The sequence below is a fragment of the Schistocerca americana genome, chromosome X (assembly GCF_021461395.2).
Source record: "Schistocerca americana isolate TAMUIC-IGC-003095 chromosome X, iqSchAmer2.1, whole genome shotgun sequence".
NCBI lineage: Eukaryota > Metazoa > Arthropoda > Insecta > Orthoptera > Acrididae > Schistocerca > Schistocerca americana.
Window position 1 is genome coordinate 204,887,520 of NC_060130.1, and position 26,935 is coordinate 204,914,454.

The 26,935-nt window shown below is 38.5% G+C and overlaps 1 protein-coding gene across 1 annotated transcript in view; it reads right to left on the minus strand.

Moving 5' to 3' along the window:
* Positions 1-26,935, minus strand: part of LOC124555920 (Down syndrome cell adhesion molecule-like protein Dscam2) — a 397,942-nt gene that overhangs the window by 46,903 nt on the left and 324,104 nt on the right. The window contains exon 20 of the mRNA XM_047129975.1: positions 8,991-9,134. Within this exon, the coding sequence (XP_046985931.1) occupies positions 8,991-9,134 (144 nt within the window). The remainder of the gene's footprint in view (positions 1-8,990; positions 9,135-26,935) is intronic.

Consider the following 26,935-nt stretch of genomic DNA (forward strand, 5'->3'; position numbering starts at 1 on the left):
CTCTACAATGCATTGCCTAAATACATTAAAGACTAGAAGGATGATATAGATTTTAAATTAGAGCTTGGAAAATTTTGCACCCAGTGAATAAATATCTTGAAGATAAAGAAAATGATTTTATAAACTAATCCCTAATATATGTAAATGCAGATGTGTAATACATCCCCTGAGAAGTTTATCTTAGTATGTTTCAGCTTATACTATACTACTATAGTGTCTATGTTACTATTCATTCTATACTGGGAAACAAATTATGCAACACTCACATGCAAAAAAAAAAAAGTAAATGTACTGGTACATGTAGCAGACAATTTCATTTTGTACATTCCATATTTTTTTATTTCTGTGCATGACAAGTCCAATAACGTATGTACAGAGACATGTGCTAAATATATAAATTCTCATCATGAGCCAATGGAAAGCAAAGTATTACATACCAGTAAGTCAAAGCTCAAATATAGTTTTTGACTGCAGCAACAGTAATTGAAATTCTAAAACTACGAACTTCTAACTGTGAAATGGCTATAGATTTGCATTATGTTTTGTTCTGACACTATTAATTGATATGAAATGTTTGTTTTGGAAAGATATATATATAGCCTACCCAAAATTTATCCCAATGGATTGAGGTGCGGCGGTACTGCAACCTTCTATTGTAATTAATATTAAAAGACAAACATTGCAGAACGCTCTTTATTGGTTCAAAAACGACGCGTTTCACCCGGTTAGGGCACCATCAGGTTATCTGGAAGTACAATACAAAATGGATATATTAACTGGGCGTGGTCATAACTTAAGTTACTATACTCAAATGCGAAAAACCAAGAAACTTAAATATGTAGGGCGTAAATGATATAAATAAGTAAAAAACGTTATTACTGCCAAAAATCATTCGTAAAATATTGTATGCCTGAAATATCCGGCAAACGAACGTGGAAAACCACGTAAGAGACAGTATCCAAAACCACCAGGAATAAGAATAGTTAAAACGTGTTTACCGTCTGTTTACCTCGTGCATTGTTAGTCGCCAGCCACAGCAGCTCAGAGTAACACCGCCCGCATCTACTCCAAACATGGCCCCAGAACACAGCACCGGTGGCCGCTCGGTGTTCACGCAGTGTATTCAGAGTATTGATTGAATCAGAAGCAACGGATGGCGCTAGTGAAGATAACCGTCACTAGGTGGCACCAAATGCAGGCACAAAACATCAAAAATCAATACAGCAGAGCCAGAGAGAAAGAAATCCTCACAAGCAAGATATAAACACGTGAAAAAGAAATGCAGCAAAAGTACTTAATCCAGTAAGCAGACTTGGAAAGTGACTAACGATGAGAAGATAGAGTGAAAAGAACTGTACTATACAACACCCAAACGGAAATCTTCGTAATTAACAAATTTAGCAAAACTTTGCACCAGGGAACTAGTTAGAAGTTAAAAAAAATTAATATTTATTTTTTGCAGAATGACTAAAACTAAAAGGGTAATTGGCCAGTAATCATGAAGTCTCGGAGAAGGAGCCTTCAGTATAAAACAAGACAAAACTGAAACTTCAAATATTCCATAAGATATAACGCAATTCCGAAACTAGAATTTGTAAGGTAAAGCCATAACAGAAACCTACACGTCTATAAATTAAAAACAGTACCTTCGTAGTAAAATATAACGCACAGGGGACGCGTTGGGAGGCACATATTATCACTAAAAATTAATCAAATTACTAAAGCATAAACATGACCTGTGATTTTGAAGAGCATTTAGGACTGTGCGATTAGGCTATCAGCCAAAATTACGATAAGACTGCTGTGAACAGCAGAAATCTTCAAAATAAGACAAACTACAAAATCCCAAGTTTACTAAACAGAGAATTATGTAATTACCTAATCAGGATTTTTAAGGTAAAAACATGAAGGGGTATAAACATAAAGCAAGCCTTATTGATTAAACATCACTATAGGAACCTAAAAATTCCTTAAAAATAGGGAACACAGAGTCATAAGGAAGTTTGTTTTTACTGGCTAATTGATCGTAGAGTAAGATATCCTTCCTAGTACAGTATATGAATGCTTGTTGATTTTAATTTCTTCAAGAAGGTTTTGCAGTGCAATATGAAATCATAGAGTTCCTGAACATGAGTGGCCACTATAGATTTGAGATGGTCAGCAAAGGGGGAATTATGTTTACCTGCGCCCTCCTTGTGAGCAAATGTTCTTGGAATCTAGTTTTCCCGTATACAGCACACTACAGAAGCGGCATAGGCCTACATATCTTTATGGGGTCGCTAATTATGGATATACTGATACTGAATTATGTTACAGTTGGTGAACAACACCTTTTCTTTAAGATCAAGAGAGAGTCTGGCGATTCTATACGACACGTTACCTAGAAACGAGAATTTAGCACACCTTTAATCCTGCAGTGAAGGTTGTGGACATCTCCATGGTAACTTGGCGTTGCCTTCAGCCTACACGTACAGCTTGTCTACATCAACGTGATTACTCAGCTATTCACAATAAAGTGCCTGGCAGGGGGTTCAATGAACCACCTTCAAGCTGTCTCTCTACCGTTCCACTCTCGAACGGCACGCGGGAAAAACGAGCACTTAAATTTTTCTGTGCGAGCCCTGATTTCCCTTATTTTACCGTGATGATCATTTCTCCCTATGTAGGTGGGTGCCAACAGAATGTTTTCGCAATCGGAGGAGAAAACTGCTGATTGAAGTTTCATGACAAGATCCCGTCGCAATGAAAAACGCCTTTGTTTTAATGATTGCCACTCCAATTCACGTATCATGCCTGTGACACTATCTCACCTAGTTCGCGATAATACAAAACGAGCTGCCCTTCTTTGTACTTTTTTCGATGTCATCCGTCAGTCCCACCTGATGCGGATCCCAAACCGCACAGCAACACTCCAGAATGATGGAAGGACTGTAGGCTTTATTAAAAGCCACAACTTTTAAATTTTCCAATTTCCTATGAATTGATCCAGCCGTGAGAGTAATTTCAGTAACACGATATATTGGGCTCTGAAGAAGCCCATTTTATATTTATGGGGATGCATATTTACGGTAAATATTGAATTTAATGACGCTGTGAACAAGGCAAAGTTTGAAATCGAGCAAGTTTACGACTCCCTCGGTATTCATAACTTCATGCGTAACGATCATTTTACTATGGAGCCCAATAGACTCACCTACCAGATGTGCAGTGTCGCGCTATCACCGTCAAACTGCACGCAAATGTCATCCAACGGTTGCAGGGCTTCTCGTTAACATAGTTGTCAACTATCTGGAATGTAATTATTTTGCCTAAGCTTCCGCTACTTCAACCTCTGTTTTTACAGACGTTATGTGGATGACATTTGCTTGGTGTCTGATGGCGATGAGCGCGACATGGCGCGTCTGGTTGCAGAATATTGTTGTCAGGTGTTTTTTATTCCGGAGATCGACCAGTGCCCTAGTAAAATAGTGCCTGAAATAAAAACCCAAGGTCCCATAATATCTCACAGTAGAGATGATAGTTTTATGCCCATAGTTTTAGCAGTTGTTAATATACAGTGTTTAAGAACCAAGGTGGACCTTCTATCATTCTTTGTAGAATAAGTCAAACCAGATGTTTTATGTATCTGTGAACACTGGTTAGATGAAGCAGAAGGTAACTATTACAGAGCCATTGAATATTTGGACACCGAGCGAGGTGGCGCAGTGGTTAGTCACTGGACTCGCATTCGGGAGGACGATGGTTCAATCCCGCGTCCGGCCATCCTGATTTAGGTTTTCCGTGATTTCCCTAAATCACTCCAGGCAAATGCCGGGATGGTTCCTTTGAAAGGGCACGGCCGACTTCCTTCCCCATCCTTCCCTAATCCGATGAGACCGATGACCACGCTGTCTGGTCTCCTTCCCCAAACCAACCAACCAACCAATATTTGGACATGGTACATTCATGGTATCGAACTACTACAATTCATGGTGGTGTATCTGTATATGCAAGCAAGACTCTTAGTGTAAAGGAAATAGACTTAAAAAACTTTTCCACAGACCTAGATTTAGAATTAGCTTCACTAGTGTTAACAGATATTGACCTTATTATTGCCTCTGTGTACCACTCACCAGATGGTAATTTTGAAAACTTTATAGCACAAATGGAAACCTGTTTGACCTACCTAACACGTCTTAAATCTAAAATTGCACTGTGTGGAGATTTCAACATACATATAGGTGATGGAAGCACTGAAGAGAGAGTCTTTATGACTTTGATAAATAGCTATGTGCTGTTTGTTGCAAACTGACTGCCAACAGGAGGTGATGCCTGCCTAGACACAGTTATCGCTAGCCTCAATATCTGGGACTATATAATATCAGTGTAGTTGAACCAATGATTGCTGACCATAGTGCATTAGTAATGGAAATAAGTATGAAAAGCTCGAGTCAACTGCAACCAAGCTCATGGCACTCCAGTTACACATGTAGTAAAAGTATAATAAAAGAAGAAAGACTAAATGATCTTAAAATAGCCCTGCCAAGTGTAAACTGGCAACAAAAAATTGCAGGAATGGGGGCCAGTGCCTCATTCGAATGTCTGTTCCAACCATTAAAAGCTAAATTTGATGATTTATTTCCATAAATCCACAAGAAGTATCCTACAGGCAAAGCTAAAGGAAGGGACAAACCTACTACAGGGAAGACGTGGTATACCCCTGAGCTAAACAAATTAAAATGCATTGTGCTAATTTTCAGGGACCGTATGAAAGCAGCTAGAGATCACCCATCTAGAGACCTGCTTCATTGAAACTATGTAAGAGCCAAGCGAATTTACAGAAAGAAAGTGGAAGAGGCAAAAAAGAGATACAATGACAGGTTCATTAAAGAGGCTCACAATCCATGCAAATCAGCTTGGAATCTGGTAAACAAGTGCAGAAAAAAGCCCACCTCGGCCTTAAATTCCAGTAGCCCTGACGCCTTCAATCAGTACTTTATTAGGATAGTGAAAGATACTATTAATGAAATACCTGACTCAGGCTTAGTCCCCACAAGTCACATGAGAAACATAACCAGTAGCACTTTTGAAAACTTGAAGGAAGTGCACCCTAAGGATATCGTAAAAATAGTTACGTCATACAAGAACTCAGAGAGCGAAGATATCTACGGTATGTCTTGCACAACGCTGAAGAAAATTATTCTAGAGCTTGATCAACCATTATCTACAGCAATTAACAAATTCTTATCCTCTGGTGTCTTCCCAAAATTTCTTAAACTAGCACGGACAGTACCAATCTACAAAAAAGGTGACCCGTGTGAAGTGTCCAGCTACAGACCAGTTTCTATCACTCCTATTCTAGCTAAAGTTATGGAGTCTGTTATGAAACTTCAGTTACAGAATTATTTTGAAGTAAATAAGCTCTTCCAGGACACACAGCATGGTTTTCGCAAGGGAAAGTCAGTGTTTACGACAGCACTGGACTTAACCAGAAAAATAAGGCAAGAATTCGAAGACAGAGAAAGTGTGGCACTGACACTCTGTGATCTTAGCAAGGCATCTGACTGCATTTCCCACAAGATACTGCACAATAAATTGAAGTGTTACGGTGTTGGAGGTGTTGTTCTGCCAACTTTTCAGTCTTATCTGGAAAACCGGAGACAAGTGGTATCAATTCATGGATCAACATCACAAGAACAAAAGCTGGAACATGGAGTACCCCGAGGGTCCGTCATAGGGCCTCTCCTGTTCCTTATTTATGTCAATGATGTGGGTTATAACAACAATATGTTACAGTTTGCTGATGACAGCACCCTTTTTGCCAAAGGAAGAACTGCTGCAGAATCACTCCAAGTGACAGATGTACTCTTCCAAAACATTAAAGAATGGTTCATCAAAAATAAAATGAAGATGAATGAAGAAAATACACATCTGATATGCACCCTTAACAACATCGGATGCCCTGATAATATGGAGGCTGTCAAACTGTTGGGCTTCGTGATAGATAGGAAATAACAATGAATGAACACACAGTGTACGTGTGCTCCAAGCTCTCCCATGTAATATACCTTCTGAGGAGGTTAAAAGGTGTATTGAGTCATCAGTATCTCATAACAGCATATTATGCCCTATTCCACAGCCACATCAATTATGGCCTACTGTTATGGGGACATTCTGCAGGTTGTAAGGATGCGCAAATTCTACAGAAAAAAGCTCTCAGAATAATCACATCAAGCAAAAGACAGGAGCACTGCAGACCTATATTCAAGCAGTTATGAATTATTACAGTCTTCAGCCAGTATGTGTTTTTATTTCTCATCAGCCTGAAAGAAAACCAGGGAGTCTTCAGCATGAGGCAAGATATACACAATCACAATACCTGTAACAAGAGGAGCATCGAAATACCCAGGTATTGACTGATGGGAACGCGAGACAGCTTTCCAGTGGTTGCCCTAAAGATGTTCAACTCACTGCCTCAAGAAGTGCAATCTCTGCCTCTAGGAACATTCAGAAGGAGAGTAGCACAGGACCTGAAAGAATGCCCATTGTACTCCGTTGGTGAATTCTTTAATAGTGACCAAAGTGAATGGACAAACAAATATTGCTTCTATTAAGTATAAATGTCTTAATTTTGTGAATATTTTTTTAAATGTATATATGTAATTAATCTTGATGCAATCTGTCCAGTCATGGCTAGTAAATGACACAGATCTAGTAATAAAGTAATAAGGATCTTTACATATGAAGTTATGAATAGCGAGGGAGTCCTAATTACCTCGATTTGAATGTTTGGCCTATAGGCAACATTATCAAATTCGATATTTACCTTAAACCCTTGACAAGCAATTCTGTCATACATGACACGTCCTGTCATCCCCATAAACATAGGACTGGTTTCTTCAGAGCCACGATATTTGTATTAGTGAAATTACATTTACGGCAGACTCTATTAACAGGAAATTGGGACATTTAAAATTTGTGGCTTTTAATAATGGCTAAAGTCCTTTGATCATTGACAAGCTGTACGTACAGACTAAAGATAGTGCCAAGTAACAATGGTGATGCCCACAACGCTTCACTGCAGTATCGAAGTTAGAATAGAATAGTTATGCTAAGTTCCCGTTTCTGTGATTTCATATCACACTCTCAAAGGGAGGAGACTTAACCTTCTGGAAGAAATTGAAATTGTCAAGTGTTCACATGATGCATCAGAAAGGATATCTTACTCTGCGATCAAGTGGCCAGTAAAAACAAAGTTTCTTATGACTCTATGCTCCTGATATTCAAAGAATTCTTGGGTTCCAACAAGGATTTTTAATCAATAAGGCTTGTTTTATTTTTATATCTCTTCACATTTTTAACATTAAAAATCCAGGTTATGTAATTACATAATTCTCTTTATAGAATTCTTGTTTTTTTTAGCTTGTTTTGTTTTATCTTGAAGGTTACTGCTATTCATAGCACAGTTTTATGGTAATTTTAGCTTATAAACTAGTTGTGCAGCCCTATATGTGCTTCACAATCACAGGTTCCATTTTTGCTTTAGTCATTTTATTTAATTTTACTGATAATGTACTCTCCCCTACATGTCTCCCAACCCATCCTCTGTGCATACTATTTTATTATGCAGGTGCCAGAAATGTAATTTATAAGGCTTGTTGTAGGTTTCTGTTATGGTTTCACCTTAAAAAAATTATAGTTTTGGTACTGAATTATATTTTGTGGAATATTTGAGGTTTGCAGTTTTGCTTCGTTTTACACTGAAGGTTCCTGTTCATGTGAACAGCAGTATACACCAGTTTTAGGATTATAATGTATGTGTTTTGATCTACAGCCTTTTCAAAATTGCTGGCCCATTACTCTTTTAGTTTTATGCATTCTGCATAAAAAATTTTAAATTTTTTTACTGGTAAGTGTTTCCACTTATGAACATTCTAACTAGTACCCTGGTGCACAGTTTTGCTAAGTTTTGAATTAGGAAGGTTTCTGTTTATATGTTGTGTAGTATAATTCTTTGTACTTTATCTTCTCATTGTTTGTCGGCTTGCCGATTCCGTTTATTGTATTACGGTCATCTGCCATATATCTTCTTAACGTGTTTGTAGGTTGCCTATGAGAATTTCTTTCTCCCTACTATATTGATTTTTTGTTGATGGCTTTGTACCTGCACTTGATGCCACCTAGTGGTGGTTATTTTTCTAACACCATCTGGCAATTCTGATTCAAAGACTACTCGGTATACATTGTGTGAGGGCAGATTGGCCACTGGCACATTGTTCCTGCGCCACATTTACAGTCTATGAGCATGGCTTTACTCTGCACTGCTATGACTGATGACCCACATAACACAAAGTAATCTGGCAGTTACACATTTTAAGTATTCTTCTGTAGGTTTATTGTTGGTGGTTTTTGTACCATATCTTACGGTGTTTTCCACATTCATGTACCGGGTATTTTAGACATATTTGACAAATGCTTTTTGGCAATAATTATAACATTTTTTAAAGTGCTTTCCTGTGCTTTACATCTTACATATTTACGTTTCTGGTTTTCAATTCTGAGTATAGTATCTCAGGATGGGACCACACCTGGTTATTTATTACATCCAATTTTCTTTGTACTTCCAGATAATCTGATGATGCCCTGACCAGGTGAAATGCATTGTTTTGAACCAAGGCAGAGCATTCTGCAATGTAGCACTGTCTTTCAATATTAATAAATAAACCGGTTTTATTGATTTTTTTTCATTGTAAATGTAACTCTTGATTATCTACTATTACTTACAAATGAAAATGGTTTGAAACACCAAAACAGTGCTTGTAATTGTACCACTACAGCCAAGACATGACACAAGCTACAAAATTCATGCAAAAGAAAAAATTTTAACACAAAAGAATAAAATGCCATTCCCTGTCTATAAATTAACACTTAAGCTAGTAGGAAAACTTTCTAGAAATTATACTAAATTACTGTACAGTTGATAGCTGTATGGATTAATATACTTCTCTTACCACTTACTGCACTTTGTGTTACTATTCTATACTCTCCGCTAGTAGTTCCAGCACTGTTTGTAGATGTAATACGAAAAATGTATGTTGTTCCTGGCCAAAGACCCATAACTGGGAAGTGTTCCCTCACTGCTAAATTATTACCTGCTGCATTAACAATACATAGGAATCAGTTGTATTATATATATTTTTTAAACTTACAGTATTTAACAGAAAAATTGTCATTCTGTGTTACTGTCTCAGTCATACATATTCATAAAGTTTCACCAAACAGTAATTGAGCAATGGGCAGATATATTTTTGAGGACACAAAATTATACAGTTCTGAAAAGGGATAGCTTATCATAACACAGACAGAATGTGAAATTAGTTGCTGAAGCTGTAGTATGTTTTCTCATGTTGTAGAGAGAGAGAGAGAGAGAGAGAGAGAGAGAGAGAGAGAGAGAGAGAGAGAGAAGAGTGGGGGTGGGAGTGGGAGACAGAGAAAGATATTTTTTTGGGGTGTTGGAGCGGTGGGGGGGGGGGGGGGGTGAAGGTGAAATGAAGTAGAAATGGAGGACAGGATCATTGAAAAGCTAAAATCCAATTTCAAGTTTAAATGGTTTTAAAGAAAGCACTGGTAGAGTAATGAAGTAAAGTTCAGTGCTTTAATGTATAGAATTGTTGAACCCATCAACAATATGAAAAGGGATACATTTTAAGAATACTCAGTACTATCTCTACAATCGAAGCTAAAGGGAACCAGAAGGGGCAGTAGAGACAAAGCCTCTAGATCACAATGGTTCATATGTATGCTGACATGTAAATTACACAGAAACTGGATTGGAGGTAGGCAGAGACTGATACATTTTACTCTCATTCACAGGAGTCTTCCAATTTCTACCAAGCAATTTGCAGAGAACACTTATGTACACCGCCATGTGCAATGATGGTATGGAATGGGTAGGTGAGAAGGCTACAATAACTTAATGACTCATTGACAGTAAGGTTATTGGAGTTGATACACTAATTCAGAAGAAAAATCTAGGAATATTTTAAGGCATAACCCATTCAAAGAAATCATATAGGTATTTTAATGAAAATATTTACAGATAATACAGAAAATCTAAATTTGAAAGGCCACACTGGGCTGAACACCACTCACATTGAATAAAAGTTTAATGCCTTAACCACTGTACTATTTGCTTAAGAGAAAAGATAAGTTGAGGGAAAAAATGAGACAGATCTAAATTAATTTAAATGTTGTCTACCAACTGCACTATTCTCATGCTGCTATGTGACAAGAAGCAATTCACAAGATTTTGTTGCTAGCCACAACATTTTTTTTTTTTTTTACTTATTGTGGAAGCAAATGTCTCCTGCAGACTGAAGCATGCAGGGGAGAGAAATAACCACAACGTAATGCAGGCTATTAGTATAAGATTGGCATAAAGTCAGAGGCAAACAACAGGACATTCAAATCTTCTGGACACAGAGCAAAGAAAACTCAGGAGGAAGGGACATAGAAATTGTCAAAAATTATAAACAATTGGCCTGAATTGAAACTGGCTTTGAAAGAGAAATGCATGCTTAAGTAGTAGAAAATGACTGACACTATACAATGAGGTTGAGGAATACTTTTTGTGGGAGAAAGTACATGATGGTCATTAAATCACAGACCAAGACAATATAACTAGTAACTGACAGAATAGATTACTGGTGATAAAGCAGCTTTTCAAATGCATTTCTATTTTTTCTTTTTGTTACAGTTTTGGATATTAGTTACATTCTAGTTACTAGAAATGAGCTCCCACTCAGATTCATGTAGAACCACATAATACATGCCCATTTTTTGATTGAAAAACAGTGTTGCCATTCACACAGAGTAATATTTCCATTATTTTTAATCAAAACCTACATTGCCAATCACAAGGACTAATTTAGTAAAATATTCAAATTTTAACTCTATAGTGATGGACGAGACATCAGATATCCTTCAATGCAAACCCGAATCTAGTATGGTACCGATACCATTGTGTCACTGTACTTTGCGCCATGATTTCAAAATACTACTGCACATAAAATTTTTACTGCATTACAACACTACAACTATACCAGAAATTATTCATCTGGAAAACCATACATAGAGACATCTGTTTATGAATGGCAGATTCAGCAGCTAACTTTTATAAAATGGATTTTTTGATATGTTTTCCCTCCTCAGGAAAGATAGCTACTGAAATGAGCTTAATCAAAGGAAAAAAATATTTTAGAATTAGATGTTTGTTGTGAAAGTAATCAGTACACTTGTGTCATTTTCTACAAAAATATTGTTCGGGTGGGTGGGAAGAATAAATGATGAGTATTAGAAAACTTTGTAAGTTCCTGTGATTTACAGAAGTTATCAGTGATGTGTACATTAGAAGAAAATTTTTAAAAATTTCACATCATGAGACATAATGCTCAGATTAGAGTAGATTTCATTTATTATACCAATGTTTATAGGTAAAAAGCATCTAGCTTTCATAAATTCTGTGTTTAAGTTTTCATTATGCTCACACACCTATGAAAGAAGCAACCGGGCTTCTGTAATTCAGATTAATCACAATATTGCTATATGATAACCACTGTACTTTTTATGGTGGATTTGGTCAGCAGAAAACTACAACAATCTAGATGTGACTCCATGTAAAGCTGCTGTAATGTGAAAGTAACATAACTGAGAAAAACCATCCATGTTGTGCAATATATACATTTAGAATGTTAATTTTCTTCATGCTCTGATCCTCATAATATTGCTGAGTGGAGTGATTCCATGCATGTGTAATATACAGCAAATTAGTGGCTCAGTGGCAAAACAATGCTCAGAATGTCTTTCATCAATGTAATCATTATGTAAATAACTTAGGATTTAATCACTATGGTTTTCATGGTGGATATTGCACATCAGAAATACTATTCAGCAAAAGTATGTTTTTTATGGCTGGTAAATCTACCACATCTCATATGTGAATCATAAGGTGCAAACCATGTTGTGCTTGTAGTCTGAATTTAATATTACTGTTTTGTTTTCTGGTCTAGCAAATGTGTGATTTGTGCTATGATTCATTTACTAAAGGCAAATGTAACTAGTTAAAAACCATTGTAAAAACCCATTCTTTTTATACTTTTTATAAGGCACATGTTATCAGCACTTAAGATATGGCATACAGGTTGTAATGGACTTTGATTCATTCATTCATTTTGAGGAGGAGAAAATGACATTCATGGTGATAAGAGGTGCCAACAAGTTTCCCAGTACACTGAAATAAGACATGTGCTAACTGGTATTAAGTATTGAATTTTTTGAATGATATGCAAAAGGATCAAAAAATATCCCTCAAGAAATTGTTACAGAGATATTTAGCTATTGCAAGTGTGCATGATCAATATGAAAACTAAGTGACTGCAAAGGAGGTATTTCCAATACATTACAAAGATTAAAAAATGATTTTATGGCCCCATTGTGATAAGTGCAAAAAATCCAAGAAACTACATAATAGCCACAAATGACAATAGGACAGTGACACTCAATGCAATTTCAATACACACTCCCAGTTACAGTAACAAGTTACAAGTCTTCATCATCAACCAAAAAGACATAAATAAATTCATAGACCAGTTTATAATGTTAATGAAAAGCTATCAGAAAGCATTTAAAAACCCAGTACTTCACTAGGGAATGATGAATATGACATTCACGAAAACATTGTGGTGTTTTAAAACTGCCACTTAGCTTGAAACCTGAGAGCTTTTCACCAGAAATTATTAATGTTGGTACTTAAGAGTGAGATAGTCAGAGAACTGTGCCACAAAGGAATGTTGATACTGTTGTGACAACTACATACAGTTTCTGGCACACATGCATTTTGCCATCCAGAGTGTAGTTTTGGTTTTTGCATTGCACAATATTTATCTTGGACTAAATGAATTTCACTATAGACAATACAATTATCCAGAAATGTTATTAACATTTTATGATGTTAATTTCAAGAGAAGCCTTATGTGGCACATGACTACCCAGGTAACACAATTAAGTAAGAATTCAAGTGCACCTTAGACCATGTAAGAGTACAGATATAGATGTGTTGACTGGAACTTTGTCATGCTAAGCTATGGAGTTATTGAAATTCTGCCAATATTGACTGATTTTTGTTAAATGAAGGATGCCATAAACTAGGGAACTACGAGGGTTATTCCAAAAGTAAGGTCCGATTCGCCGTAACTATTGAAATTTGGCGCCAATGACAAAACACGCATGCGCGCCGACTCCCGGCAAGCCTTGCGCGTCAAACGCCGCCATTCGCTTTGTTACTGTTGCTGAGTGTAGTTCACAGTGTCACTTTACAATGTTTAAGACAATTGATCAGCCCGCCGATTGTGAAGTAAGGGCAGTGATACGGTTTTTGTCTGCAAGAAACAATTCAGCGGCGGAAATCCATCGGCAGATTACTGAAGTGTACGGTCCTAACATAATGAGCGACAGTAAAGTGCGCAAGTGGGTGCGAGCTTTTAATGAAGGACGGGATAATGTGCACGATGAACCACGGTGTGGCCGACCATCAGTGATTTCAGACGATTCGGTCAATGCGGTTGACAAAAAAATTCGTGAAGATCGCCGATTCACTATTACAGACGTAGACATGCATTTTCCGAATGTGAGTAGAACAACTTTGTACAGAATTGTGTCTGAACATTTGAAGTTTCACAAATTGTGTGCCCGTTGGGTTCCCAGGCTGCTTACTGAGCCCCAACGAATGAAAAGAATGGATTTTGCTCTTGATTTTTTGGAGCGATATCATAAGGAAGATGACAGTCTTTTAGACAATGTTGTCACAGGGGATGAGACATGGGTTTCTCACATCACTCCAGAGTCTAAACGTCAGTCAATGCAATGGCGTCACACGTCATCGCCAGTCAAGGTCAAGGCAAAGCAGACAATCTCAACACGTAAGGTTATGGCGACTGTGTTCTGGGATAGACGTGGAGTATTGTTAGTCAACTTTATGGAGAGAGGAACAACGATTAATAAAGCCGCCTACTGCGCTACCCTGACTAAACTTCGACGTGCAATCCAGAATAAGCGACGTGGTCTTTTGTCGTCTGGAATCTTGTTGTTGCATGACAATGCCAGACCCCACACTGCAAATGAAACGCAAGCTCTGATCAAGAAATTTGGATGGGAACAGATGGACCATCCTCCTTACAGTCCGGACCTGGCGCCAAGTGATTTCCACCTGTTCCGTTACTTAAAGGAGTTTCTCGGCGGCAAGCGCTTCGACACAGATGATGAAGTGAAAGAAGCAGTTAAGGACTGGTTATCGTCACAGGCGGCCGATTTCTATAACATGGGCATTCAAAAGCTTGTTGAACGATGTGACAAATGTTTAAATAAGTATGGAAGTTATGTAGAAAAATAGATAAAGATGTAAGGAATGTAAATAAAACAATTGTTTTGAAAAAACATTTTAGTTTTGATTTTTTTTTTATAACCGGACCTTACTTTTGGAATAACCCTCGTAATAAATGCCTTACTGTTCACCTGGCCATATGGAAGATATATTGTTGTTGTTACTTTACTAGGCGGTGTATGCTGTAGTCCATGTGATACAGGAAATGCCCAGTTTATGGAACAATGGAACAGTCATTTTGCAGTCCCACAATTCATTAAAACAATTTGGGTGTTATTTTAATTTCACACATTTTCACTACTGATGTTACAATATATCATTAAAATTTTCTGCGAGTCATCTCCCCAAAGAAATACCCTTTCTTTTCCTGTATGCTCCATCATAACCAAGTTTTCCCACACCTTAAGCTGTACCATGCTATGAAAAAATAATTTACTTTCTAGGAGACATAAGTACAAGCATATCAAGATACAAACGTGAGACTATTTTGAATGGTCAATCAAGAAGCTTTTCTACTAATTTTTTCATGAGGAGACTCGAAGAAAGGCCTGTACTGTTCAGAGTATCTCATTATCTGTTAAGTTCACTAACGGGAGACTTATTATATAATCTCATGGTGAAACTGAATGCCACAGTTTACTCCAGTTAATCAGGCCACTGTAAAAAAGTGGAAGTCATGTGGGTCATTTTACAGTCTCAGATTGTAGTGACGCATGCACATACTTTCGAAAGGCCACACGTGTGGCAATGCTATGTCATCCGCAGATGGTGCCTCAGACTTGCGTGATATATCACTATCAGAGCCCACTGTGGGAGCCAGTCTATTTAAAGCAGCTGTTCGGCCTCAGTTTTCTATGTGTACATAATTGGTTCCTGCTGAATGTTATTTAAATACTGTGTTCAAGTTGTTAATGCTACCATGGAATAAAGTTGCATTCAGTCTGTTGGTCATGTTGTGCTTACACCTAATTAGAACACAGACAACTATTGATAGTTTGACTTAGAATGTACTTGGCCAACTTCCAACCTTTGTATGTAGAAAATGTGGAAAGCAAAAACTTACTTATGTTGCTGTAGTGGCCATCCTTTCCTCAGCAAATACTCTCTTCCATGCGATATGTTTAATTTATAACAAGCTGACTATAATTCATTAACTTTACCTGTGCCTTTGTATCCCTCAATTATCCCATTAATATTGTCTGCAAACACATTTCCTGAGCTGTATTCATGTTCTGTAAAATTGAGAAAATGTTACTTCAAAGATGTAGGAACATTCACATACAGTCCCCTGTGCTATCTGTAGTTGCAAACTTTTAAACAATGATTCCTTTAAGGCAATTACTGCCTGAAGCCCATGGTGGATATGAGGCCATCATTGTCCTAAATGGTTTATGCAGTACATTTTTTCCAGACCACTGTACCTAACTTCTTGTTCCTCTAAAGGACTCTCAGCAGAGAATAAAAGCATGTATTGAAAACTACACATAGTAACACCCCACTAGCAAAATTAATTATAATGTATTTGTTCCTCCATACAACTTTTGCATTTTTTCATGATATTAGTATTGTTGCATTTAACACAGATACCGAGCGAGGTGGCGCAGTGGTTAGCACACTGGACTCGCATTCGGGAGGGCGACGGTTCAATCCCGTCTCCGGCCATCCTGATTTAGGTTTTCCGTGATTTCCCTAAATCGTTTCAGGCAAATGCCGAGATGGTTCCTTTGAAAGGGCACGGCCGATTTCCTTCCCAATCCTTCCCTAACCCGAGCTTGCGCTCCGTCTCTAATGACCTCGTTGTCGACGGGACGTTAAACACTAACCACCACCATTTAACACAGAGTAAAGATAATGCATTAATAACACAACTTTGATAGCTTTTCAATTGCGTAATCTCTTTCCTAACAATTGTTCATTTTTCAGCTTTCCAATAAACTCATGCATATGTCTATCATGTTCTGTAAAATTGATTAAATGTTACTTCAAAGATGTAGGAACATTCACATACAGTCCCCTGTGCTATCCGTAGTTGCAAACTTTTAAACAATGATTCCTTCAAGGCAACGACTGCCTGAAGCCCATGGTGGATATGAAGCCATTCTTGTCCTAAATGCTTTATGCAGTACATTTTTTCCAGACCACTGTACCTAACCTTGAGCAAGCAGTAAAGGAAACAAAAGAAAAATTCGGAGTAGGAATTAAAATCCATGGAGAAGAAATTAAAACCTTGAGGTTCACCGATGACATTGTAATTCTGTCAGAGACAGCAAAGGACCTGGAAGAGCAGCTGAACAGAATGGACATTGTCTTGAAAGGAGGATATAAGATGAACATCAACAAAAGCAAAATGTGGATAATGGAATGTAGTCGAATTAAATCGGGTGATGCTGCGGGAATTAGATTAGGAAATGAGACGCTTAAAGTAGTAAATGAGTTTTGCTATTTGGGGAGCAAAATAACTGATAATGGTTGAAGTAGAGAGGATATAAAATGTAGATTGGCAATGGCAAGGAAAGTGTTTCTGAAGAAGAGAAATTTGTTAACATTGAGTATAGATTTAAGTGTCAAGAAGTCTTTTCTTAAAGTATTTGTATTGAGTGTATCCATATATGGAAGTGAAACGTGGACAATAAATAGTTTAGACAAAACGAGAATAGAAGCTTTCGAAATGTGCTGCTACAGAAGAATGCTGAAGATTAGATGGGTAGATCACATAACTAATGAGGAGGTATTGAATAGAATTGGGGAGAAGAGAAATTTGTAGCACAACTTGACTTGAAGAAGAGATCGTTTGGTAGGACATATTCTGAGGCATCAAGGGACCACCAATTTAGTATTGGAGGGCAGCATGGAGGGTAAAAATCGAAGAGGGAGACCAAGAGATGAATATGCTAAACAGATTCAGAAAGATGTAGGTTGCAGTAGGTACTGGGAGATGAAGAGGCTTGCACAGGATAGAGAAGCATGGAGAGCTGCATCAAATCAGTCTTTGGACTGAAGACCACAACAACAATGTCTATCACATCCTGAGGAATCTGATGTAAAATTTTTTCCCTTTTTCATCTATGCTGCAGTCAAGTTCTCTTTAATTTTTCATTGTTCTGGAGTAATTAATTCAATTTTAAGTTTAAATGAAGAAAAAGGTGATTACAGTTAAATGTCTAGTTCGTTACAATGTGCAGCTAGTTATCTCATTTACCGTACTTTTTGACTATAGGCAGTGCATCTCATTATACTTCAAAACAACTCATGAAAGCATTGTTCCAAGCTTCTTCTGACAATCGTGTACATTGTTAATTCCATACAAACAGTGAAAACTGTCATCCTTTTAGCTGTCATCAGTTATGTAAGCAAGGGAAAGTTATAGTATGTGAAACAAAATGAGGTGCAAAGGAAGATACTGAAGAGCTCTCCAGCTAAATTTACCAGTAGCAATGTCTAATGAATATGAGTGAGAAATTCCATAATGAAATAACTGGTTTTTGGGTCTAAATCTTGTAAGATTGTTTAAAAGTGCCTCTACAAATGTAAGCAGCTGCTATTCTACCAACCATCCCTAGAGAGATTTTTAAGAGTTGAGGAACACTTCTAGTACACTTAAGAAAACATTGTCTTCACAGCAGAATGGAATTTTTGGACCATGCAATGTGCATCCAGATCTTAAAGCACTTATTTCTTGTTTTCTGGTTTGGTTGGCATGTGGGTACATAGCAAGATACTGAAGAGCTATGCAGCTAAGTTGTTAGTACTGATTTCCAAAGAATATGTTGAAGAACTCCACACATCAAAACCATTTCCTTCAGGAATGATTGACTGCAGTACTACTCATAAATTTTATTTTCCACTGTGCTTTATCTTGAAGCTAACGATTAACAACTATGGCAAACCTGACAGTATGATCTCAAGCTCTTGGCTACAATGCAAATATGAACATCTCTAAACATGCACAGAAGCAGACTGTGACTTTTATTTATAGAGTATTGTGTGGTAGAACCTTGTTTCAATTTAATGTAGGTGCATTATCTGATTGAAAGTATCCCAACTCTATTGGTGGACATTTATACAGTATGTGTCCACCCTTAGGCTGTATGATGGCTTCATATTTGCAGGGAACACTTTCATTGAGGTGTCTGGATGTCTCTGGAGGAATGGTGGCATATTCTTCCTCAAGAGCTAAAACCAGGAAGCTAGTGATGTTGGACAATAAGGACTGGGGCGAGGTCGACATTCTAATGCATCCCAAAAGTATTCCACTGAGTTCAGGATGGGACTCTGGGTAGGCCAGGCCATTTCAGAAATATTATCATCTACAAGCCATTATCTTACAGATGCCACATTATCAGAGAATGCATTGTCATACTGATAGAAACCATCATTATCCGAAACTGTACCACTACAGTATGCAGTACACAAAGCCATAAAATATGTTCATATCAATCCACATTTAGTGTTTTCTTAAATGCAATAGGGATCTGTATTGGGCCCCTTCCTGTTTCTGATAATGATCAATGACCTCCCCTCGTTTATTAGATCCACCACTGTATTGTATGCAGATGATACGACTTTTCTTCATAGCAGTAACAATCTTAATGATCTTAAAACCTGTGCTGAAAATACACTCACTCACGCAGCATATTGGTTCAGAGCAAATGGTTTCCTGCTAAATGAAAATAAAACTCAGCAGATAATCTTCACTCTAAGAGACAAGCCACTATCTGATGACCCTAGTTCTGTTAAATTCCTGGGAGTTTATTTAGACGAAAAGTTATCCTGGGGCCAACATGTAAACTACACTCCTGGAAATGGAAAAAAGAACACATTGACACCGGTGTGTCAGACCCACCATACTTGCTCCGGACACTGCGAGAGGGCTGTACAAGCAATGATCACACGCACGGCACAGCGGACACACCAGGAACCGCGGTGTTGGCCGTCGAATGGCGCTAGCTGCGCAGCATTTGTGCACCGCCGCCGTCAGTGTCAGCCAGTTTGCCGTGGCATACGGAGCTCCATCGCAGTCTTTAACACTGGTAGCATGCTGCGACAGCGTGGACGTGAACCGTATGTGCAGTTGACGGACTTTGTGCGAGGGCGTATAGTGGGCATGCGGGAGGCCGGGTGGACGTACCGCCGAATTGCTCAACACGTGGGGCGTGAGGTCTCCACAGTACATCGATGTTGTCACCAGTGGTCGGCGGAAGATGCACGTGCCCGTCGACCTGGGACCGGACCGCAGCGATGCACGGATGCACGCCAAGACCATAGGATCCTACGCAGTGCCGTAGGGGACCGCACCGCCACTTCCCAGCAAATTAGGGACACTGTTGCTCCTGGGGTATCGGCGAGGACCATTCGCAACCGTCTCCATGAAGCTGGGCTACGGTCCCGCACACCGTTAGGCCGTCTTCCGCTCACGCCCCAACATCGTGCAGCCCGCCTCCAGTGGTGTCGCGACAGGCGTGAATGGTGGGACGAATGGAGACGTGTCGTCTTCAGCGATGAGAGTCGCTTCTGCCTTGGTGCCAATGATGGTCGTATGCGTGTTTGGCGCCGTGCAGGTGAGCGCCACAATCAGGACTGCATACGACCGAGGCACACAGGGCCAACACCCGGCATCATGGTGTGGGGAGCGATCTCCTACACTGGCCGTACACCACTGGTGATCGTCGAGGGGACACTGAATAGTGCACGGTACATCCAAACCGTCATCGAACCCATCGTTCTACCATTCCTAGACCGGCAAGGGAACTTGCTGTTCCAACAGGACAATGCACGTCCGCATGTATCCCGTGCCACCCAACGTGCTCTAGAAGGTGTAAGTCAACTACCCTGGCCAGCAAGATCTCCGGATCTGTTCCCCATTGAGCATGTTTGGGACTGGATGAAGCGTCGTCTCACGCGGTCTGCACGTCCAGCACGAACGCTGGTCCAACTGAGGCGCCAGGTGGAAATGGCATGGCAAGCCGTTCCACAGGACTACATCCAGCATCTCTACGATCGTCTCCATGGGAGAATAGCAGCCTGCATTGCTGCGAAAGGTGGATATACACTGTACTAGTGCCGACATTGTGCATGCTCTGTTGCCTGTGTCTATGTGCCTGTGGTTCTGTCAGTGTGATCATGTGATGTATCTGACCCCAGGAATGTGTCAATAAAGTTTCCCCTTCCTGGGACAATGAATTCACGGTGTTCTTATTTCAATTTCCAGGAGTGTATATTAGTAGTAAGCTATGTAGAGTAATTTATTTATTAAGACAACTCAGAAATTGTGTACCTGAAACATACATCAGATGATCTTATTTTGCATTTTTCCAAAGTATAATATCCTATGGCATTATCTTGTGGGGTAACTGTAGTCATATACATGACATCCTATTATTGCAGAAGAAAACCATTAGGATAATTACAAATTCTTGACATAAGGCTCACTGCAAACCCTTATTTCCTAAACAAAAAATTATGACAGTAATAAACCTCTATATATACAATGTCTTAATCTTTATGAAGAAGAACCTACAAGATGCGAAACGTAGAGAAAATGTACATTGTTACAACACAAGAAGCATCAAACACATCTACACGCCTTACCACAGATTATCAAAATCAATAAATAGCTATGAAGTCACAGGGCACAAACTACTTAATAAGCTTCCACATGCTATACAGGATCTTTCTGAACATACATTCAAAGAAAGACTGCATGAATGGTTTATTGCCCACCCGTTCTATGATATCAATGAATTCTTCAACTGTAAAATGCAGTAATCCAACAGATGAGCCACTGTACATTTATTGTAATATAAGTTAAAGTATTTCAGTAGTCAATACCTTATCACACTGTATTATAAATTGTAACTTCATTTGACGTTGTCAATTGCTGTAATGGCCTAAAGACAATAAAATCTTTATTATTATTATTTTTATCATAGTATGATGCTCTTTACATAACTTCAAGCATTGCTTAGCATTATCTACAGAAATGTGTGGCTTATAATAGGCTGCTTCACCATTGTACGCCATTCTTTTTAACTCTCTATGCACAGTCATTATGTTACATGGGCTGGTGGTAGCACTTTGGGACTCACGAGAGTGATTCCTTCTACTGATTTTGTGCGATTTTTTACAATTACCTTCCACAATGCTTGACAGTCCCTGACCAGTATGTTGCATCTACCAGGTCTTGGTTGACCTGTGGTTGTTTCTTCGAATTTCTACTTCACAGTCATATCACCAAGAGTCAACTTGAGAAGTTTTAGAAGGGCTGAAATGTCCCTGATGGATTTTTTGCTCTGGTCACATCCAACAGCTAGTCCACGTTCAAAGTCACTGAGCTCTCCTGAGTGAACCATTCTGTTGTTACTGCTTCCCTACTGACAACACATTACGCACCACCCTTCCCTACTGGCAACACATTACACACCACCTCCTTTTGTACTGGTGAGTCCACCTCTTATAACATCTATAATTCAGTTTTGCATTACACAGGGGTGTCCAAATACTTTTGTTCAGGTACTGTATTCTCTGCTCTTTGTGTCCAGTTCTACAGGTCCACATTATTTTGCAAATATTACTGACTACAGAAGGTACTGGGGTAAACAGTGCTTGTATATGTTCTCTATGGAAATGGCATATTTGATTCTACTTGCAACATCCTGATTTACATGATTAGCTCCCTGGAACAGAATGCCAATGATGCGAAGACTGTTTGGAAAGAAACCTTACAGTTCATGTAACATGGAAAGCAGTGAGAGGATACAACAGTTGCTACACTGATCCATGCAGAAGATCAGTGTGCCTACAAAATGCCTGAAAAACACATGAATTGTTGCATCAATTCAAACGAAACATTTTTGAACATATGCTCTATTGCCTACTTTTGGTTCCAAGTTTTGTCATGTCCACCTTTTCATGTGCATGAAAAAGTAGTTTTGCTCCTAATGTTTTGAGTCCAATGAACAAATACAAGATGGTATCATGGACTGACTACAATCTCAAGTTAATTATGCATAGGGAATTTGTCAACTAGAAGGTATATGATGAATGGTTAAATTTGAATGGTGATTAAGCAGAGGAGTAATACAAAGATGTAGTTTTAAAATTTTTCTAATAAATTAGCTTTAACTATTCCAGTATTTAATTCATAGCCTAACTGAAGTTACTTTTTATATTGGCACTTTATATAAGCACTTACAATTAGCTTTCAATGATATATATAGCACAATGTACCCTATTTCACAAATCTGTGAATAAAGTACTATGACTGACCTAAGCATTTCTTGCAGTGCCTGTGTCATTTAGGTTGTTTCCAAAGATTTCAGTGTTCTGGAGCCCCATAGTTGCACACATTCATGAGCAATTCAGTATTCTGGATCCCCATAGCTACACACATTCCTGAGCAACTAACTTATAGACAGTTACCTTGTAATGTGCAGCACCTCTTTCTACTCTTGATGGCATCCAAAATACGCTAAACAGGACTGAGCTCAGTTGACCTGGTAGGATCATACACACACCCTCATGCACATGACCTGTTCCGTAAACCATTCTGACACAATTAAAGTGTGATGGGAGAAACAGCTGGCCTGCAGGATGCTGTAGGAAGTTGCTCATGAGGAGACAGTTGGTTCCTCTATACTTCAATGATAAAAGACACTGACATCCATATTAAAGATGCTATTTCATCCTGGGTGAACATTCATTACAACAGAATATTTCCTCCACATGCCTGAACATTGTCCTGTTGACAAGCAGGAGGCATCCCCTCAGCTGGTTTCATATGCTTCTGTTGGTGTATGCCGGCATATAGTGTGACTCATCAGTCCAGGCACCCTTTCTTCAACCTTCGAGCATTCAATGATGGTGTTCCTACATCTGTGATATTCTCTGTACCCAGTGATTTATGGTGATCAGAGCTATACATGTGAGGCAGTGGCATCTGTATCCCATGGTGTGGTGGTAGTTCCAAACGGTATGATTGATTATTAGTTGTTGTACGGCACTGAAATGGTGAGTGATACGCTGTAGTGTGATCCATATATTTACATTTGTAATCTAGGACAATCTACAAGAACCCTTGTCATCAATATGTTAGGTTAGGTTAGTGGTGTTTAACGTCCTGTCGACAACGAGGTCATTAGAGACGGAGCACAAGCTCGGGTTAGGGAAGGATGGGGAAGGAAATCGGCCGTGCTCTTTCAAAGGAACCATCCCGGCATTTGCCTGAAACGATTTAGGGAAATCACGGAAAACCTAAATCAGGATGGCCGGAGACGGGATTGAACCGTCGTCCTCCCGAATGCGAGTCCAGTGTGCTAACATCAATATGTTGCCCATGACTGTTGAGTATGGTACTGCCAAATTGAAGTACTCATGGTACATCTTTGACATAGTGGTAAGTGGAAAGCCCAGTGCCTACATTACCTTGGAGACAGACTGTGCTATGCACAGATTACCAGTTATTTGGCCATGATGAACTGTGCTGATCTTGCACATCTTGGTCGTTTGTCACTGCAGCATCATCATTTTTCCTATCCTTCTCATTTACTCTCTTTTTAACTTGTTTGCCTTTATTGTTCCTCCTTGACATTATTTAAATTCTTACTTATGATTTAGTTGATTTTTGAAACATTTTTCTTGGCCAGGAATTTTTTTTATTTTTTATTTTTTTATTTTTATTTTAAGACTACCAGTTAAATTCTGTGAAACTTCCTGGCAGATTAAAACTGTGTGCCGGACTGAGACTCGAACTCGGGACCTTTGCCTTTCACGGGCAAGTGCTCTGCCAACTGAGCTACCCAAGCACGACTCATGCCCCATCCTCACAGCTTCACTTCTGCCAGTATCTCGTCTCCTAACTTCCAAACTTAACAGAAGCTCCCCTGCGAACCTTGCACAACTATCACTCCTGAAAGAAAGGATATTGCGGAGACATGACTTAGCCACAGCCTGGGGGGTGTTTCCAGAATGAGATCTTCACTCTGCAGCGGTGTGTGCACTGATATGAAACTTCCTGGCAGATTAAAGCTGTGTGCCGGACCGAGTTTCATATCAGCGCACACTCCACTGCAGAATGAAAATCTCATTCTGGAAACATCCCCCAGGCTGTGGCTAAGCCATGTCTCTGAAATATCCTTTCTTTCAGGAGTGCTAGTTCTGCAAGGTTTGCAGGAGAGCTTCTGTTAAGTTTGGAAGGTAGGAGACGAGGTACTGGCAGAAGTGAAGCTGTGAGGACAGGGCGTGAGTCGTGTTTGGGTAGCTCAGTTGGTAGAGCACTTGCCCGCGAAAGGCAAAGGTCCCGAGTTCGAGTCTCGGTCTGGCACACAGTTTTAATCTGCCAGGAACTTTCATATCAGCGCACACTCCGCTGCAGAGTGAAAATCTCATTCAGTTAAATTCTGTGTTTAGTCCTTTACTGTGGTTTCATATAGTTTACCTCAAAAAGTTTTAACCTTATATTTTTATTCTTTAATATCACAATATTCACTTGTATATCTTTCAGTTACCACATTTCCTTCTTATCTTCTCAGTTTTCCTTGATCTCTTAATTTTTATTGCAGTCTTACTTTTTTCCTCTATCTAGTTTGTCTGAGATTGAGACTACTGTTAGTATTGGGTTGATTTTACTACCTTAAAATCATCATTTATACCAAGGTGTTATAATGCACATCATATCTCTGCCTCTATCCACTTCCTCACACTAATTTATTGTTTTATTGATATTTAACAGTCTTTAAAAATTAATACTTAAGGATTCAGCATACTTCAAATAGCCTCCTTTCTTTTTTTATATCAATTCCTACCTCTCTGGCACAATGTAAACTTCCTTGACTGTGATTCTATGTAATGTGCCACTTCCTTCCACAATCCACAGGTTCTTGCATCTTCTTTTTCTCACAAAACTATGAAGAAACTTGATACTCATTTGAAGATTCATTGTTTATGAGGGTGAATCAAACATAAACAGGATTTTTTTCCTGAGCATCAACAGTTGCTAGGACTGGTCCTACACTTCTAGTATTGTTGGATGAAGCTGTTAGAACTGGGAAGAGCCGGTCATTACATACTTCCAACAGCTTCATTTGTAATGCTCATCATATCAAAGCAACAATTTCCATTTGTTTGGATAATTTAAAGAAGCTGTAGGAGGGCATCATTTGAAGATGACGAAGGTGTGGAGGAATTTGTGGGCAATTGACTCTTGATGCAACCAGCTTCATTTTACAAAGCTGCAATGAAAAACTTTCCTTCTCACTGGGAAAAATGTATTTCTAAAGCAGGAAACTATGTGGAAAAATATATTATAACTGCCTTTTGTTTTTCAATAAATGATTTTTTAAAAATAAAACCCCATTTATACTTGATTCACACTCGTAATATTAAGTTTCAGTAGCACATTTATCAACTTTCATCTCTTTGTAAGGAAAACAACTTTTATATACTGTTATACAGAGTTCTTCAGTATTTCTAATTTATGCATTAATTACATTAGCTGCAGCACTTTCATAATTATAGCTGCACTAGATGTAACAATACAACTGAAGCTATCTGTTCATTTTTGCCATTCTAAAATAATAAGGTGCATCTAGATTTAGCATTCAATTAAGTATTTTCAGATAGCCTATGACTGACATATAAGGTGACCACTGGGTCATATCAAGTGCTACTTTAGTGTTTTGCAATAATATTTTTAATCATACTGTTTCCAAGGTGTGATTGTATGTTAAATTTCAGGCCTTTGTTTAGTGTGCTTATTTCTGAGGGAGTGAATCCAATGTTGGTCAGATTTTCAACCTTCTGGAAGGATTTGAAGTTACTCTGTCTGTGATACTTATTTTCATTGAGTGTATTTACATCTTTTTCTTGTATGAGCCTATGTATCTTATTTTTATGTCTTAGTCGAATGTTTGAAACCATGTAGCTTATAAATTTACCAGTTGCTGAGAAAATGTGATTTTTTTTTTGTAAGGGTGATAGGACACTAGCAAGATCTAAATGAGCTACATACACTTTAACATTTAAATTAGTCTTACATTTATATTTATCATGGATTTCACTGGTCACCCAATTGTGTTCCTATTGTTTTCTTATGCAGTGTGCCACACTAGATTTGCTTCTACTTTACAGGCTATGAGATTGCAGTGTTAAAGAAGTATAAAATATTGTAGTCTTATGTGAAGAATTCTGTATGACATAATCTTGGCTGTAATTACTGTACCATAAGTAAATTGATTAAATTTTCCGTTGAAACTAGAAGGTCACTCACATGTCAACATTATATGACTGTGAAGCTTAGTACGTAATAAGTCAGCTTGCAAATGATAACAGTATCATGAAGATTCAAAAGACACACTTTAAAACTGTGTCATCAAGTAAATGCTACAATTTCCCCTACAACATTATTCTTCCAAATCACCTCAACATATAGGTTAGCAAATGTTAGGCAATTTTAATTTACATTACATAATAATTTGTGGAAAAAGGCAATTCAGGTTTCAAAAATGCTCACCAGGTGTTGGCAGT